An 18311-nucleotide genomic window follows, 5' to 3' on the forward strand; every position below is an offset into this window, starting at 1 on the left:
CGGAGCAGCAAAACTCACAGAAGAATGTGCTGAAATCATCTTCTAACCAAGAACGGCTTGGAAGGTCAGAAGGAGGGAGCTGCTATGCTGATACAGGAGTCGGGCCCAACCCCACAGTCACCCTGACACAGATCCAGTCTCAGGAAGTCATCACCAGAGAAGGAGACCCCCAGAGCCTCTGAATCAGCCGAAGCACCAGTGTCATCTGATGACTCTTCTCTAGCCTTGCTCTAGTCTGTTAGTGTCTTTGCATAGACAACACACGCACACGCACGCACGCGTGGCACCCCAGAGGTGGCAGACAGCGAGTGTCCAGCAGGATTACAACCAGCTGCCCTCCTTGTGGGGGCCTCTTGGTTTGGTGGACCAGCCGGCCGTGCAGAGTGACACTGAGTTTGTAGCCGTTGTAACCAGCACTAAAGGGAGAGGCTTGGTTGGCTTGGATTCCGTGGCCTATGAAGCCCCTCCAGCTCTAGGCCTCAGACCCACATGACCCACTAACATTTTGAGGCCCTTTTCACATGATCAATTGATCATCTGGCCCTGTTGGTGCCGTGTTGGGCCTGTGCAATTTGAGTTTTTTAAACCAACTGGAAGATTTTACATTGGACTCTACAAAGTTTAATATTAGATTCAGCTCACATAAGTTCCAGCCTGCTGAGCTATTTCTGGTTCTCAGTTCTGTCATCTTAGGTATTAACTATCCCTCCCAGGTTTGGGGAAACATCTTATCTCCTTCCATCCAAGCCAAGGAACCAAATGTTGAACTAGATGGGACTAACTTCCCCGAGGCCTCTCTCCAGGCTGATCTCTAACCCATCATCAGTACTCTTAGGATTTGGCCAGCCAGCTGTAGCCTACCAAACTCTCCTGCCCCATCCCATCCTTCCTTGTTGCCTGTAAGGCTCTTGTAGGAGAATTTTTCAGATGGCTTGCTGAAATCAACATAGACTGTGTTTCTAGCATTCACTAGGTTAGTAACCCCTTCCCTGCTAAAAAAGAAAATGAAGTTACTCTGCAGTGTCTTGTTCCCGGTTAACTAATGGTGGGTCCTAGTGATCACTTCCCTTTTTTTTTTATCTACTGCGCCACCTTAGCTGCCCCATCACTTCCCTTTTATTTATTTTTTTTAGTGAGGCAATTAGGGTTAAGTGACTTGCCCAGGGTCACAGCTAGTAAGTGTTAAATGTCTGAGGCCGGATTTGAGCCCAGGTACTCCCTGAATCCAGGGCCAGTGCTCTATCCACTGCGCCATCTAGCTGCCCCCATCACTTCCCTTTTAATAGTACTTTAAAAAATTTTGTCAATCTAGCTTCCTCAGGCCTGTAGTTTAAAGAGTCTGCCCATGTGCTTTGTTGTTGTTTTCCAGAAAACTGATGTAAGTCTTGGCACCTCTCCCTGTTCATTGCCTTTTTTTCTTGATGTCTTTTAATTTTACAGCATATTCATTTACAAATATAATTGATCTCCCTTCCTCATTCACTCGTGGTATCTTCCCTTTGAAGAGATGAAAAATGTTCAGCAAACCCAAGTAACCCATAGGCTATGTCTGACAGTGTATACAGTATTTCCCACCCATCTTTTCTGCCTTTACAATAAAAGGAGGGAGGTGAATTTTCTCCATTTTTCTCTAGGGCTATTATAATCACACAAGGATCGGTTTCATCTTATTATTTTCTTTAATTTAAAATTTTTTTTTTTTTTTGCTGGGCAATTGGGGTTAAGTGACTTGCCCAGGGTCACACAGCTGGTAAGTGTTAAGTGTCTGAGGCCAGATTTGAACTCAGGTCCTCCTGAATCCAGAGCTGGTGCTCTATCCACTGGTCCACCTAGCTGCCCCTTATTCTTTTCATTTTCATTTTCTTTTTCTTTTTTTAGTGGGGCAATGAGGGTTAAGTGACTTGCCCAGGGTCACACAGCTAGTAAGTGTCAAGTGTCTGAGGCCAGATTTGAACTCAGGTCCTCCTGAATCCAGGGCTGGTGCTCTATCCACTGCACCACCTAGCTGCCCCTCATCTTATTATTTTCATTTATATTGTCATAGTGCTTTCCTCATTCTGCTGCCTTCACTCTATATCAGGTCAGGTAGATCTGAGTTTCTCTGAATCATTCCTGTTTGTTGTTTTTCTTTGCATGACAGTCCATTGCATTCACGTATTAGGCCTTTCTCCAAGTGATAAGTATATACTTTATTTCCAGTTCCTTGTTAGCACCCCCAAAAGGGCTACAGTGAATATTTAGTTTTGCCTTCTACATCTATATCTGTCTGTGACCTTCTGGGAATATTTGCCTACTGTTGGAATTTCCAAGTCTAAAGTATAGACATTTTATTTAGTAACTTATTCAGCAAGTATCCAGATTGCTTCTCAGATTGCTCATACCAATTTCCTTCCCCTACAACAACAATGATATCTCTACTAGGTCTTTCTTTCAGTATTGTCCATTTCCATCTTTTCATCTTCTTTTAATTTGTGGGATGTGAGATGAAATCTCAGCAATGTTTTGATTTGTGGAACAGTCTTTCTTGATCAGTGATTTGCCATCCATCCATTGAGAACTGTACCAATCCTTTTGCCAGTTATCCATTGTGTATTTGTGTTAATTCTTTGTAGATCTTGAATATCATGCTCTTGTCAGAGACACTTGATACAAAGATTCTTTTCCCTTGTTCAGTTTCCCTTCTTATCCTAACTGCATTTATTTTATTCATGCAAAAGTTTTCGATTTCATATTGAGCACAGTTTTTCAAAATGACTAGGAATGGCCCAGCAACCATATCAACAATTGATTTTGGTACCTCGTTGTGTAGTTTAGCTGAGCCTGATGGCTTGACATAATTGAGGGCAGTCAGATATTCTCTTCCCAATGTTGTTGTTACCAACCTAATGGTAATGAGACTTTCATTCTTCTTGGGCTACAAAACAGAAAAAAATGAAGCACTTGAGAATCATAGAGTCCCAGAGTCTTAGGTTGGAAGGGGCCTTTGAGGCTGCCGAGTGAAACTCCCCACCTGAACAATAATGCTGTCTGTGAGATAACGAAGAAGTGGGTGCCTTCCACCCCATCCCTCAAGATAGACCTTGAACTACAGGTGGCACCAATTGCTGAGTTTCTCCTTCAAGTTCAAATTTGCTTTGCACCTTTCAGTTTTTGCTTCTAGTTCGGTTGTTTGGGGCCGCCAGAACAATCATTTCTTTTCTCCATAACAGCCTGAAAACAGCTGCCATGCCCCCCTCACCCCTAAAGCTCAGCAGCCCCAGTCCCCATCACTTTTAAGAAAGAGCATCCACGTGTAAAGAGAGAGGATGGGGGGCAGGGAAGCTGATTCTGTTATTGGAGCCTTTGTCCAGGACGAGGGAGTTGGTGATGCAAGTGTGCTCTGCCCTGGTTATGGAAACACTGAATAGCAAAGTCAGAAGGTGCCTCTTCCAATGAGAATCTCCTCCATAATCTGCCTGACAAATGGTCATCCAGCTGTGGCTTAAAGACAGCCATTGGAGGAGAACCTTCTTCCGGATTCCGCTAATATTGATTGTTAAGCTATTTCTGCTTCTATCAAGACTAAAGTTTTCTCCTCCAGCTTCCATTACTTTTAGTAAGCAAGTGCATTCCCTCTTCCTTGTGCCAGCCTTTCAACCTGAAGCCTAATATTATTTCCCTTAAGTCTTACCTTCTGACTAGATATTTCTATTTCTTTGAACTCATCCCTGTGGGTCATGATTTTAAGAATTTTTGCCATCCCATTAGCCCTCCTAGATTATCAGTGTTCATCCTAAGATGTGGCACCCCAAACAGAACATGGTACACCAGATGTGCTTCAACCAGTGCAGGATACAAGTAGGACTGACATTTTCCTGGGTCTGGACACCAGACCTTTCATTGCAACTTAGGATAACATTAGCTTTCTTGGATTACATTTGACATTGTTGACTTGTGGTGTACTAATACTCCCAGATCTTTTTCACATCAGTTGGGGTAGAGCCTCCCCTTTGGCATTTTATATTTGGAAAACTGATTTTCTAAAATCCAAGGGTATGACTTCACTACTCGATTCCATCTCACTTGATTGGGCCCAGAGTTTGAACCTGTTACAGTCTCAATCCTTCAGAGTTTTGACTCTCATCCTCTGTGGTAGCTATTTCTTTCAGCCTTGTGTCTGTTACCCTGCAGTCTCTCTGGCTTTTTCTCCATCATTTTATTATTTCATCTATCAGAAGCAGTGATCCTTTATAGCCTTTGATCTTTCTCATATCTCAGAACATTGCTTTAAAAAGCCCTTTTTGTTGTTCTTAGAATTCAGCACAAGCCTCTGCTCCTTCTGTGCACTTCAGGCGATCTGATATCTCTTGTATCCTGGTATCTTATAGAGAACCTCCCACTCTTTTGTATTCATTCTCAGTGACCTGCCTTTGCTTTTTTTATACCTGTCTTTTAAACACTTTAGTCAGTCTTTTAAAACAAGTTCCCTTCCCCCCCCCCCCAACAGAATAAGATAATGATTATTTTTTTCCTTCAAGAAGTTAACTATCCCATGGAGAGGAGATGTGCTTAAAGAACTCCAAGACCAAATAGAAAAGAAAACCTTTCAATTTTGAAGAGTTCAAAGCAGAGGAAGAAAGTCCATATTGCACTGGGAGGGATCAGGGAAGGCAGCTGCCACTTTCTCTAGGCTTTCAGGAACTATCAAAATGGCAGCTCAAAGTATGTTCTTAGAATATCGAAGGGAAGTAGTGAAACGATTCTGGAGGGATTTGAATGAGAGGTGGGGGATATGGAGTGAAAGAAGGAATGGGTTTGGAGTTGAATGAACCAGATGCGAATCCTGCCACAGTCACTTGCTGCATGTGAGACCTTGTTTCTCACGACCTCTTTGTGCCTCAGTTTTTCAATCTAATGAAGGGTTTGGACTAGATGACTTTTGGGGTCCCTTCCAGCTTTATATAAGTGATCCTGGGAATGCAAGGCTAAGGTGTTTGGGTTTTTTTCAGTAGGCAATGGAGAGCAATTGCCATTTTAACAAGGGTAGAGTGGCATAAGCAGATCTGTGTAGTAGGAAAATAAGTTCGATTGAGGTTTGAAAGATTGGTTGGAGTGCGGACAGACTAGAGAGAGGGAGATGGGGTAGGAGACCATTGCAAGGTTCTAGATGAGGGAGGGATGAAGAATCGAAAGGAGGGGGATGAATGTGAGAGACTGACAGAGCTTACCAAGCAGGAGAAGTAGCCAACGATGACACTTAGTTTTTTGTGCTAATAAGAGAAATAAAGATGTCAGAAGGATTGGAAAAGATTGGGGGCAGGCTGGGTGGGGGGAGGGCTTGTTGAGTTACTACTTGGCAATTAGAACAGTCAGTCTGGAGGCCAGCAGGGAAGGAGATTGAGCTAGAGCTGTGTTTGGGCAGCAGGATCAGAACCTTGAACAGTGCTGGCAGTAAGGGTTGATCAGGCAGAGAAGCTAAAGGAGAGGTCAGAATGAGAGGAAGGAAACTAGGAGAGTTCAGTGTTTGGGAGGAGAATGTCCCAGAGGAGGCCTGTGGGAGATGGACAGCAGTGCTGTGTGGTACAGAAAGATCAGCGTGGACATGGCCCCTCACTGGCTGTGTGACCTTGGGCCTGCTTCATCTTTCTGACTTGTTTTCTTCCTTTGGACTGGATGACTTGTAAGGTTCCCCTTCCAGCTCTAACTAACCATATATCTTTGAGAAAGCATTTAATTGATGGCAGTCAATTGGGGACTTTGGGAAGAGCAGTTTCAGTAGAATAATGGTTATCTTTTAGCCAAGTTGGGAAGTGTTGAGAAGTGAGTAGGTGGGTGATGAGAAAGTCTGTTGCAGAAGGTGGTTACATGCTTCCTATGCCAGGCATTAGGAGTCAAAAGAATAAAAGGCAATTCTTCCCCTCCTGTGGAGACCAACATGAAACATCAATGTAGAGTAGATGGATGGTGGGCTTAGAGGGGAAGGCAATGACCACTGGGGAGTACTATGAGAAAAGCTTTCTGGAGGAGGAGCTGCTTTGAGCTGAGTCTTTTTTTTTTTTTAAGGGCAATGGGCAGCGAGGGTTAGGTGACTTGCCCAGGGTCACACAGTAGTAAGTGTCAAGTGTCTGAGGTCGGATTTGAACTCAGGTCCTCCTGAACCCAAGGCGGGCACTTTATCCACTGCGCCATCTCGCTGCCCCCCTTGAGCTAAGTCTTAAAAGAAGCCGAGGCTTCTAAGATTGGAGGTTGGATAGGAGAGCCTGGTGGACGACCAGCTCGATAGCACTGAAACTAGAGGCAGAGACTCGGGGATGAAGAACTGCCAGTGGGCCAGTATAGTTAAACTGTGTGTAACGTGTGTGGGAATAGAGGAAGGGATAGGGTTGTGCAGAACATGAAATGCCAAACCAACAGAAATGGAGTTTACTGATTGGGACCCTCACTTAGCAGTGCAGAGAATACACAGGAATGGGAAGAGACTTGAAGCAGGCCGGCCAATGAGAAGGCTGTAATTGCTTGGTCCAGGTGAAAGTTGATGAGGGCCTGCAGTTAGGAGGCTGACTGTAAATGTAGAGAAGAGGCCACATTCTGGAAAAAGAAACCGACCAGACTTAGAAGCTCACTGGATAGGTGGCAGAGGGGAGTAGGAGATAATCATGAGGTGGTTGTTAAGCTGGGTGACTGGAAGGACGCCGGTGGTGCCCTGGTGAGGGTTTGGGGTGAAAGAATGGAGATGTCTTTTGGACATGTTGAGTCTGAGATGCCTAAGCTGGGGACAGTTTAGCTGTCCACTAGGCAGCAGGTGATGCTGAGCTGGAGCTCAGGAGAGAAGGTAGGGCTGCATAAATAGATCTGGGAGGCAGCAGCAGCAGCAAGATAATAATTGAACCCTTGGGAGTTGATGAGATCACCGAGTGACATAGTCTGGAAAGAGCCGGGAGCCCAGGACTGAGCCTGGGGGGACAGACGTACAGAATTAGTGGGTGTGGCATGCATAAAGATCCAGCAAAGGAATCTGAGGAGTGGGCCGACCGACCGCTGGGGGGAGAATGAAGAGAGTTGTAAAAACCCAGAGATGGATGAGAGGGTATCCTGGGGGAGAAGGTTGTCACCATTGTCATATGCTGTGGGATGGAGGGAGCTTGGGTGGACATAGACTCAGAGGCCCAACAACTCTACTGTGGATGCCACAGGGAGACAAGAGGATGCCTCCAAAGGTTGTTTGTGCCAAGGATCACATGACAGTTCCATTCCCAGCCCTTATCCCCTCCACCCCCCCTTGCAGTCTCCCAGCACTCCCACAGCTTGCCAGCTTTAGTTACCGCTCTTTTCCGACGTTGCCCAAAGTGTGTTGCTCAGAGCCCTGGCATTCCAGGAGATGTGACTGGTCGGGCTTCTGTAACGAAACTCTGCCAGCAACATTGTTCCCTGAACATTTTTAAAAATAAAATCTGTGCTATTTGGCAGTGGGGGAAAGGATGAAAATAGGGTTAGTTCTGTTTAGTTTGTGGGAAAATGTCCCCAACCCTCCAGTGAATCTCCAGGTCTTTTGTGGATTCCCCTGGCACCTCAGATTGATAGTTATGGCTCCCACAACACACAAGTTTGGGAAATGCTGCCTTACTAGAATTTTCTTGTCCAACCAAGTTATCTGATCATTGTTCCTTAAACCCGTATCTTGACTTCGGCCTCTAGGCTAATTATTCTTCCTGCCTGGCATGCCCTTACTCATCTTTATTTAGGTCATAGGATTTCTTAAAGGCCCAATTTAAATCTTACACTCCCCTCACCTTCCGTGGTCCCTGATTCCTTGTGAAGTTTGTCTTTTTAAAATGCGCGCGTCTTTTTTCCTCATCTTTCCCCATTTAGATTGCAAACCCCTTGAAGACCAGGTCCATGTTTTATGTGTCTTTGAATCCCTGACTCTAGCCCTGAAGTCTGCACCTAGGAGTTGATGAATAAATGTTTATTGTTGATAAGGGAGTAAGGGCATGATAAGCAACGACGTGATCTCTTTAAATTTCTTGGAAAGAGGCAGTTATTTCTCCTTTCTTGTGCCTCTTCTGCATGGCCTTGGCTAAATAGCGATTTTAAATGAATTTGGAATTCTGGGTCTGGAAGGATAATTGTGGATATTTCACTGGAAAAAAGGAGAAAATTAACCTTGAAATATTTCTACTTTGCCACAGGAGTTAAGTGATCTGCAGCGAGACCCTCCTGCCCACTGCTCAGCAGGACCTGTGGGAGATGACTGTAAGCTTTGCTCTATTGCTTGGTTTTTGCTTCTCTTAGTATTGAAGGTCTGAACACTTGCTGATGACTCAAACAATCCTTTGTCTGTTTCAGTGTTCCACTGGCAAGCAACTATTATGGGACCTGTAAGTATATGATTCCTTTAGATAAACCTTTACCCTCCGAGCCAACCTGCTTTCTTATCCCTACGTAGGATCTATTCTCTTAAACCAGTTCCCCCTCCTCTACCCAGTCATGTAAAAGGGAGTGGCCAGGTTAGATGCTCTGCTCCCCCACCCCACCTCTCTCTAAGTACCAGATTAATCCTAAAGGGCTTGTGGATTCTTAGTAAATAATCTGATAAAGATTGCCACGATCTCTTTGATTCTCCAAATTACTGATCACGAAGCATTCTCATTACAAATTGCTACAGTCCTTAGCCAGCACTTGGTTGTTTTTTCCTTTTTCTTTCTTAACCTTTTTCCCCTAAAAAAAAATTCTTGATGATCTAAGTACAATCGTCCGTGTTTTAAAAATAACAATTTAGAAATTAACAAGTTAACCCAGTAACAGAATTTCTCCAGCTAGCCATGGCTAGTTTGCGTTGAGTCATTTCATTTCTTCCTGCCCTTAATGTAGGCAGATGATTGCATATGCATCTCGCTGACATTACTTTTCTCTGCACCCAGAGTTTACAGCTATTTCATGAGAGGCTTCTTTTCATGATGATAACTCTTGATCAAGAGGATTCTTTGACCTGGATCCCCTTAGCAGGTCTTTCTATTTGAAAGCAATAAAACCTGAACAGTTTAAATCTGGTGGTGGGGGTGAGGATTGGGGGGTGTGTGACGGCTGCTCTGGCATAAGTTCTATTGGCTGTATTCTTCCCTCTCCTCTCCCGCTTGTTTGTTCTTGTTCATTCTCTCTCTCTCTCTCTCCCCCTCCCCCCACCCCCATGAGCTAAATGTAATCAGTTGTGAGTAATTAAAACTTTATTTTTGCTCTAAAATCCTGTGATTACTTAAAAGAAATTAACCCAGGATGAGTGTTTCCAATTAATCATAGAATCCTAGTGTTAGAGCTGGGAAGGGCCATAGACAAAATATAGTCGAGAGAGCCGTGGCCTTGGGAGTCAGAAGCCCCAGCTGAATTCTGGTCCGAGCTCTTGTGTTACCATAAGCGGCTCGCTTCTCTCTGCCTCAGTTTCCTTGTTTGTAAAATGGGAGTGTTATACTGGGTGCTCTGACATTCTTGGCTTCTCCACATCATCCAGTGCCATCCCATTATTTCCAGACAATGAAGGATCAGGGCTGTGAAGCGATGGCCCCCAGAGTCCTAGAGCTCCTTAGTGAACAAAGAGCTGAGGACCTCTGGGCCTTGACCGCCAGCCATTGCCCTTCCCACTCTACCACACTGCCTCTCCTAAAATGACAACTTAGAGTGAACTGTTCTATTTTTTTTTTAAGAGGGGAGTAATAAAATATATTATTTCAGTAAATAGTCTTTCAGGGGCAGCTAGGTGGCCCAGTGGATAGAGAACCAGCCCTGGATTCAGGAGGACCTGAGTTCAAATTAGACCTCAGACAACATGACACTTACTAGCTGTGTGACCCTGGGCAAGTTACTTAACCCTCATTGCCCTGCCCCCCCCCCCAAAGTAAATAGTCTTTCAGTAATGAACAAGTCATTTTTATTTGTTACCTATTTAGCGCATTTAGAGGACTGGAATTTTGAGGTCCATCAAAACATGCTGCGTGAACAATCACAGTTCATAACTTACTTTAGGGGTCTCACTTGCAGCACCAGGTGTCAGGGCTCTTACCCCTTCCTGGTGGACAGCACCTAGAACACCATTCACTCACCTGAGGAGAGCAGAGAGATGTCACTGAAACTTTGTGGATTCCTTTTATTAATTTAGCTCTTACTCTTGATGAACCAGAACAAAGTTGTCAATCATTGCAAATCCATACTGTCCGTACCCCAATTGAAAGAGCATCCCTGGCAGCCTTGTTGATTACTGAGGCATTATTATCAAATTCAGCAGCCTAATAATGATTCCTAAATGGGAGGGTTATGCAGCTCACAGCGTACTGTGCTACTAAATCTTGTATTAGCTTATTCTTTTTTTTTCTCCTGTTGTTAAATGACATCAAAGGGTTGGTGCCAGATATTAAAGCCCACTGTATAATTGCTGTGAAAACTGATGATGTTGTGTGAATCCTAAACTATGGAAAAGGTGAGGGAGGGTTTGCACTTTCACTTATTTGGCAAGGAAACCACACCAAGATAGTCGTCATCCTATGGGATTGGAGAAAGACACTCCTTTTACTGATAAACTGTGGTTTTGTTTGAACTCCCTGGCCCCAGCTCTGAAGCTGGACATTTAGATGATGTGACAAGATCCATTTCACTCCAGCCTTTTCTTGTAGGAAGAGTGCTAGTGGTAGAATTCAGAGAGAGACATGGGGTCCCATTTCAGCATGACCTCTAGCTATTTTTCCAGGAGCAGGTCCCCTGCATAGCTCTGAATCATCGTTCCCCATCTCTCAGATGGGGGATCCCATTAATCCATTGTACTCTATTCCATTTGGGAGACCCTGTTCCATCCCCACCCCACTCACCAGAGCTTACAAAGATGAAAGGAAAAGATTTGCTCCAGTCTTTTTTCTCCACTTGATTACCACTGCAGAATATTTTTTTTTCCTCACAGCCCATTTCTGTGGGTATCACACAAATCTGTTCTCACCAATAGATTTATTTGTGTTGGTCATATGATAGATTTTTGTGGTGTCTGTGTGTTTGGGGAAAAAAATCTTCCTTTTACATCTGGAAAAAGAAAATACATTTTAATTAAAAAAAAAACAAAACAAAAATACCTTTTAAGGTAAATGATTTGGAATGAAGAGTGGGACCAAGCCCTTCTTTCATATTGATAGTCTATGGGGCAGGCAGCTAGGTGGCGCAGTGGATAAAGCACTGACCCTGGATTCAGGAGGACCTGAGTTCAAATGTGGCTCAGACAGCTGACACTTAGTAACTGTGTGACCCTGGGTAAGTCACTTAACCCTCATTGCCCAGCCACCCCCTCCAAAAAAAAAAAAGAAATAAAAGAAAGTCTGTGGGGGAAATACCTACCATTTTGTGGCTTACTGTGAAGAAGTGGTGATCCCAAGGTGATATGCATGCTTTCTTCTTTCAGCCGGACAGCGCATATCAAGGTGGAGTCTTCTTTCTCACTGTACATTTTCCCACAGACTATCCTTTTAAGCCACCAAAGGTAAATATGCATTTTCAATTGATGACTCTTCCTTATCTTCTATGTTGGGAGTTTGAAATCTTGTCTGTTTTGTCAGCAGCATTATGAGAGCCAACATATTCAAGTTTTATAACTTGGGTCCGTTGCAGGTGATATCTGAGTTTGATTTATTGATTCAGCCGTCAGTCACAAAGTATATTTAACAAGCTTTGGGAGTATGTTATAATAGTGGAAAGAATTCTGAAATTGGAGTTGGGAAATCTGGCTCAGAGACTACTACTAACAGTGTGACCTTGGACAAGACATTTAAATTCTAAGCCTCAGTTTCTTCATTTGTAAAATAGGCTAACTGATTCTTGGACTGCTTACCTCATAGCACTGGTGCAGGTAAAAACAGGGACCATTTCTTACTTGATGTCTATATAGCAGTGTTTGCTGCTTCAGTTATTGGAGTTTCTGTGGGCCAGTTATCTGACTTTCAGAAGTCTTAAGTCAATGATGATGTGTATTTGCATAGTATATAAATCAATTTTATTTTTAGTTATTTTAATTATTTTTCCAGTTACATGTAAGGATATTTTTTTGAGCTCCAGATTTTTCTCCTACCCTTTCCCCTCCTGTGGACAGCAAGAATTTGATACTGGTTAAACATTACAATCATGTTAAACTTATTTCCACATTAATCAGAACAAAAGGGGGAACAAAGAAAGAAAGAATAGGGGCGGCTAGGTGGCGCAGTGGATAAAGCACCGGCCCTGGATTCAGGAGTTCCTGAGTTCAGATCCGGCCTCAGACACTTGACACTTACTAGCTGTGTGACCCTGGGCAAGTCACTTAACCCCATTGCCCCGTTAAAAAAAATAAATAAATAAATAAGAAAGAATTAACGAGAACAATAACAAGAAAGTAACAACAAAATTGAAAATAATATGCTTCAATCTGCTTTCAGACTCCTTAGTTCTTTTGCTGAATGTGGAGAGCATTTTCCACCATAAGTCTTGGCATTGTCTTGGATCAGTGCTGAGATCATGTATTGCTGAGAAGAGTTAAGTCTGTCACAGTTGAACATAACCCGATGTTGTTGATACTGTGTACAATGTTCTCTTGGTTCTGCTCAGATATTACTGAAAAGGCTTAGCCTCAGAACTGTGAAAGATAGAAGATTATAGGAATACTTATGGGGTGGAGGGGAACATATACACGCTGGAAGTTCCCTATCTACACTGACGAAATCATGGTTCCTGACTACTTTCCTCCTTCCTGCCCCCCTCCTCCAAGGCCCCCAAAGCTCTGGCCATCAGCCTTCTTAGCTCCTACTGTATACAGAATTAATATTGATCAGTCTAAGGCATGGGAAATGGAAATGGAAGAAGAAATAAAGGGAGAAAATGGGAAGAGGGAGTGGGACAGAAAAAGAGGAGAAGTGGATGTTTTAACCCCATTTAGCTGGGTTCCGCTTAGTCTGATCAGTACCCTCAACTGCCTGTGCCTTCACTGGACATTTTTCTATGGACATCACTCAGATAAAAGAAAGTTCATCCCCAAGTGTGTTGGTTGGTACTTTGGTGTTCCTCTTCCGCTGTTTGTGTTTTTTTCATCACTAGGTTGTTGTTGTTTTTTTCCCTTTAGATTGCTTTCACAACAAAAATCTACCACCCAAACATAAATAGCAATGGAAGTATTTGTCTTGATATCCTGAGGTCACAGTGGTCACCAGCTCTGACTGTATCAAAAGGTAACTTCATTTATAAGCTAAGGAAGTTGGAGGAGAGTAAGATGAAAATTACCAAATGGTTGATGAGTGAATCTAGGGACCAGAGCCTCGGTTTCTCTCTGGTGCTATGTCCTAATTCCTTTCAGCCTTTCAGTTCTAGGCCAGAAGCCTCCACTTTCCAACTTACCTATGACTAACTTCTCTCTAGCACCCAGACAGTGACTGGGACGCTCCAAATAAGAGGCCTGGGCACTTTGCAGAGCAGGATGTGTTGGGGTGGGGGTGAGGAATTACATTGATTACAAACACCATTGAGAAGACTAGGTTTTTCTGGTTCGGTGTCTCCTTGTTTTTACCTTTAAAAATAGATGCTGTGGGAGGAGCTAGGTGGCGCAGTGGCTAGAGCACCAGCCCTGGATTCAGGAGGACCTGAGTTCAAATCCGGCCTCAGATACTTAACACTTATTAGCTGTGTGACCCTGGGCAAGTCACTTAACCCCAATTGCCTCACCAAAAAAAGAAAAAAACAAAAAATAGATGCTGTGAAGAGGCTGCTGTGAGTCAGCCAGTCCTCAGACAAGCTTTTAGTGTGAAGTACTGGTGTTATTAAAGTGAGAAGCAAGTTCCTGACTGATCACGAAAAAAATGTCCAGATGGGACTGATTGAAAAACCAAGCTTGTAAATGATCAGTCTCCAAGTCAGAGCAATAGAGGATTTTTTGAAAAATTGTCTTTTCACCTTTAGGGTTGGTGTAGGCACAATGCGTATCTTAGTTTAGATTTCTGCTGTTAATTTTCAAACAGCAGCAATGGCAGTTACCAACTTAAACAGCTCATTAGCAGAACAGATGCTGCAAATGTACCTTAACAGTAAGATATAATTTGTTCCTTTTTCAGTTTGTTGAGTCTATAGATGGGTCGGCTAGATGGTGCAGTGGATAGAGCACTGACCCTGAAGTTGGGAGGACCTGAGTTCAAATGTCACCTCAGACACTTAGTAGCTGTGTTACCTTGGGCAAGTCACTTAATTCCAATTGCCTTAACCATCTGAGGCTGTCTGCATCATCCTGATATTTATCTTGACACTGGAACCAGATAGCTCTGGAGGAGAGAGTAAGGTTGATGATCTTGCACCTCCCTCCCTCACTTAAAAAATCCAATTCTTGACATCACTGCAATGTCATGGTCCTCTTCAAAAACAAAGGACAAAGGGGCTGCTAGGTGGTCCAGTGGATAGAGCACCGGCCCTGGAGTCAGGAGGACCTGAGTTCAAATCCGGCCTCAGGCACTTAACACTTACTGTCTGTGTGACCCTGGGCAAGTCACTTAACCCCAATTGCCTCAACCCCCCCCCCCCAAAAAAAAAGAACAAAGGACAAACAACAACAATAGCAACATATAGACAGAAAACCCCCTCCCAAAATTACCAAATTGACCAGTGTTTTCCAGTTTAGAAACCTTCAAACCAGGCTTCATTCTGACATTGTTCACCTGATCAGTGATTCCTCCCACCCCCCCACATACACCCAGTGGTGTTTAGGCTTACATTGGGTAGGTGTAGGATGCCTTTTCATAGGTTACTTGGCATTTATAAATGCTCATTTTACCAGCCAGTTACCTTGTGTTATGTATGTCAGAATTATAACATATTCTGTGTACTCTCTGGCAGTGGGATGTTTCTGTTGTGGCCTGCTGAGGTTAGGCATATTGGACAGGAACCCTTGCCTTCCATAACCCAGGCTAGCCTGACTGGTAGTAGAGCATTCTCTTTGGGTTAGAAAGGGCAACCCCTAAAATGCCAGAAAATGCAAGAAAACCGTTATCCTTGCATCCCTCATAGAAGGAATCCAGAACCCTCTCTTGGTGTTTGTGTTATTTTCACGTTGTTGCCTGATAATAACATTTCTATCAAATGACTGCTGGGCATGCACAGCCATGACTGCTTCACATACCACCTAGTCCTAGGTTTTCTTTAGTGCAGAAGGGCAAATTTTTTCATCTAAATTGTTCGAGTGTTTGTTGCTGTCCTTATTTAAAAAACAACCACCACCTTCCCATACAGATACTGAGTGCCTTATTTATCAAAGTTTGATTGACACAAACGCCCCATTTCCTGGATTGGTGGTAAGATGCATCTCATTTTACATAAATAGCTAAGTGCGGACACTTACACAAGAGGTGGCAGCCCGCCCAGAGCCTGTCTTCTGACACTGCTGGCTCCATTTCAAGAATATTGAGCATCGTTGGCCTCTGGAAACTTTGTCCTTTGGATTTCAAAATGATAGTGATGCTCCTGTCGTTCTCATTTGCTTCTTAAGGTGCCCTTGAGACAAAGGGAAGCTTTTTCCGTCACTGGAAACAGGTAGAGAAGAAGCAGCACCACCACCCCCTTTTTTTTTTTAAACATAATATTTCACTCTGTTTGTTTAAATACTTTATTTTTTCTGAATCCTAAAACTCTTGGTCTGGCCATTTTCACATAAATATGATGCAAATAGAGCATCTCTGAGGCCTAGTCTTGTATATAAGGAAAACATTCTTGTGACATCCCAGAATTATTCGCTTAGTTTACTTACTGTACGTGACTTGAGTCTTGGTAGGTGGGAGAGGGAACTGACACTGGCTTCTAGCACACCAACCTTTATTACCCCGCTTTCCTCCCAACGGATCCCACCCTGTCGTGTATCATCTGCTTTGGACTTGGGGGGATGCAGGAAGAGGAAGTAGAAGAAGGGAAGATGAGGGGAGGGATTTCATTTTCTTAGAAATGTAGGCATGTGATGAGTGCTGCCAGAGGAAGAAATGGCACCTTCTCTTTTTTTGTTTGTTTTTTAGTGAGGCAATTGGGGTTAAGTGACTTGACCAGGGTCACACAGCCAGTAAGTGTTAAGTGTCTGAGGTAGGATTTGAACTCAGGTACTCCTGACTCCAGGGCCAGTGCTCTATCCACTGCACCATCTAGGTGCCCCTGCACCTTCTCTTTTGCTCCCTTCCTCCCATGGCATCAGAGAGTAGAGTCCTTCCTGATAATATCTGGGCACTATACCAAATGAAGCCAATCATGTGACCATGCACATGGTAAAGACTTGGCGTGTTGTTGAAAACATAGGCAAGATATTTGTTATTGACTCTGGATTTCACTGACTGCATGAGAGACAGTGAGGGGCTTGTCAGTGCTCTTCTCCTTTGTACTTAACCAGAATGCAGCTGGGTGAGCCAGATGATGGACTGCCCGGCCAAGTCTGGACTGACAGTCCCCAGTTAGATTCGCTTGGGCCTGGGCTATTGATATTCAGGTGATAGACTTAGAATATGAGGAAATGCATATTTTCTGACACACACACACACACACACACACACACGCACACGCACACCCCTTCTAGAGTTTGGGGTTCAAGGTAGCAGATATTTAGTAAGCTCCTTCTGGATGCATGCAGCGGCTTGACGTAGTGGATTGTCTACTGGGCTTCAGCACCAATGGGATGTGGGTTCCAATCCCACTGCTGACGCTAACGTGTATGACAGGGCATTTCGCTTCCCTCTGGCTCCAACAAGCCCCCAGGGCTTATTTACAAAGGAGTGGAGATCTGTGTTGGCAGAGGGAGTTCTCCATGTGAGGGGATCAGAAGTCCTCTGGGTACCAGGCGCTAGCACCAAAGTGTACGCTAAGGTGCTAGGGATACAGAGATGAAATGTGACATAGACCTTGTCCTCAGAGAGGGCAAGAGAAACAATCATTTGAAGATTTTTGTTTGTTTGATATTTTGGGGTATTATTGACAATATTCAGGATAATGTGCTTCTATAGAAGACTTATGGAGGTTGTAGCTACTTGAGATAATGTCTCATTCCCAAATAAATTGAATTCTCAATGACATTTAAAGCTTTGGTGGTCATGGTCATTCAGAGAGGCAGAGTTATGTAACATTTAGAGAAATGGATTAAAAAAAAAACAGGAAGAAATCCCGCCTCTGCCACCTATTAGCTGTGGGACCCAGGATGAGCCACTCGGCCTGAACCTCCGTGTCTCCCGTAAAAGGATGATGATAGTGGATGATGTCTGATGATGTCTCGTTCCTCATCTGGTGCCTATCTAGTTGGCTAGAGTTCTGGTAGAGCTGGTTCTGGGACAAATGGCTGTGTTGCTCTTCATTGTTGTCATCGACATCAAGCTTTATTACACAGACTTCATGGGACATTAAAAACCCTAAATGAGCGAACACTTGTTCATTCCACACAGAAATGAGACATTAGGTAGCTGCCTTAAATTACTCCCATAGACATTTGCTAGTGGTTTGTAGCTTCTGAACATTCGATGCAAAATCTGTGCCACTGCCTTGAAACAACAAGCGGCTGATGATGTGTTCTCCTTTCCTTCTAGTTTTGTTGTCCATATGTTCACTACTTTGTGATCCGAATCCAGACGACCCCTTAGTACCAGATATTGCACAGATCTATAAATCAGACAAGGAAAAGTAAGTATTTATGACCATTGGATTTGAGTTGGGTTCATTTCTGTTCCATGTGCCAAATATAAAACAAAAGAAAGATTTTATAGAAGCATTTAAATTAATTAAATTAAACTGAGGAAAGCAACTACTGGCTCATGGCTTGAATCTGCTTCTTCATATTCCTTTTCTAGTTTTACTAGGCAACCTTCTCTTCTTCTCTTTGTACTCTTTGGTCTATTCTTTTCCCCCAATATATTTTTTATTTTGTTAAATTTTCCTAATTACATGTAAAAAAATTTTTAGTGTTCATTTTTTTAAAAATTTGAGTTCTAAATTTTCTCCATCCTTTTTGACCTTCCTTGAGAAAGCAAACAATTTGCTATCAGTTATATATGTGAAGTCATGCAAAATTTATTGATTGGTCTGCCCTTGTGAGGCACTGTGGTAGGGGGAGAAAAGGCATGAGGTTTGGTTTCAGAAACCCTGGGTTTGAGTCCTGATTCTGCCAACTGTGATCTAAAACTTGTCTCCTCATCCTGTAAAAGGAAGGGGTTGGAGTGGACAACAAAGTCCTTATGCTCCCCTTTCCCTCCCCCCTTTTTTTAACCCCTTCCCTTAACTGTTTTTAAAATAGATTTTTATTGATGTCTCCTCTCTCTTACATCATCATTGTTATCCCC

General features: G+C 43.4%; 1 protein-coding gene across 2 annotated transcripts in view; it reads left to right on the top strand.

Annotated features, from left to right (window-relative positions):
- UBE2D1 (ubiquitin conjugating enzyme E2 D1) overlaps positions 1 to 18311 on the top strand; it is a 39517-nt gene that overhangs the window by 17999 nt on the left and 3207 nt on the right. For both annotated transcript variants that reach the window (XM_043986879.1, XM_043986877.1), the window contains 5 exons: positions 8169 to 8232; positions 8326 to 8357; positions 11411 to 11488; positions 13097 to 13202; positions 17562 to 17655. In XM_043986879.1, coding sequence (XP_043842814.1) covers positions 8169 to 8232; positions 8326 to 8357; positions 11411 to 11488; positions 13097 to 13202; positions 17562 to 17655 — 374 coding nt within the window. The remainder of the gene's footprint in view (positions 1 to 8168; positions 8233 to 8325; positions 8358 to 11410; positions 11489 to 13096; positions 13203 to 17561; positions 17656 to 18311) is intronic.

The sequence above is a fragment of the Dromiciops gliroides genome, chromosome 2 (assembly GCF_019393635.1).
Source record: "Dromiciops gliroides isolate mDroGli1 chromosome 2, mDroGli1.pri, whole genome shotgun sequence".
Classification (NCBI taxonomy): Eukaryota; Metazoa; Chordata; class Mammalia; order Microbiotheria; family Microbiotheriidae; genus Dromiciops; species Dromiciops gliroides.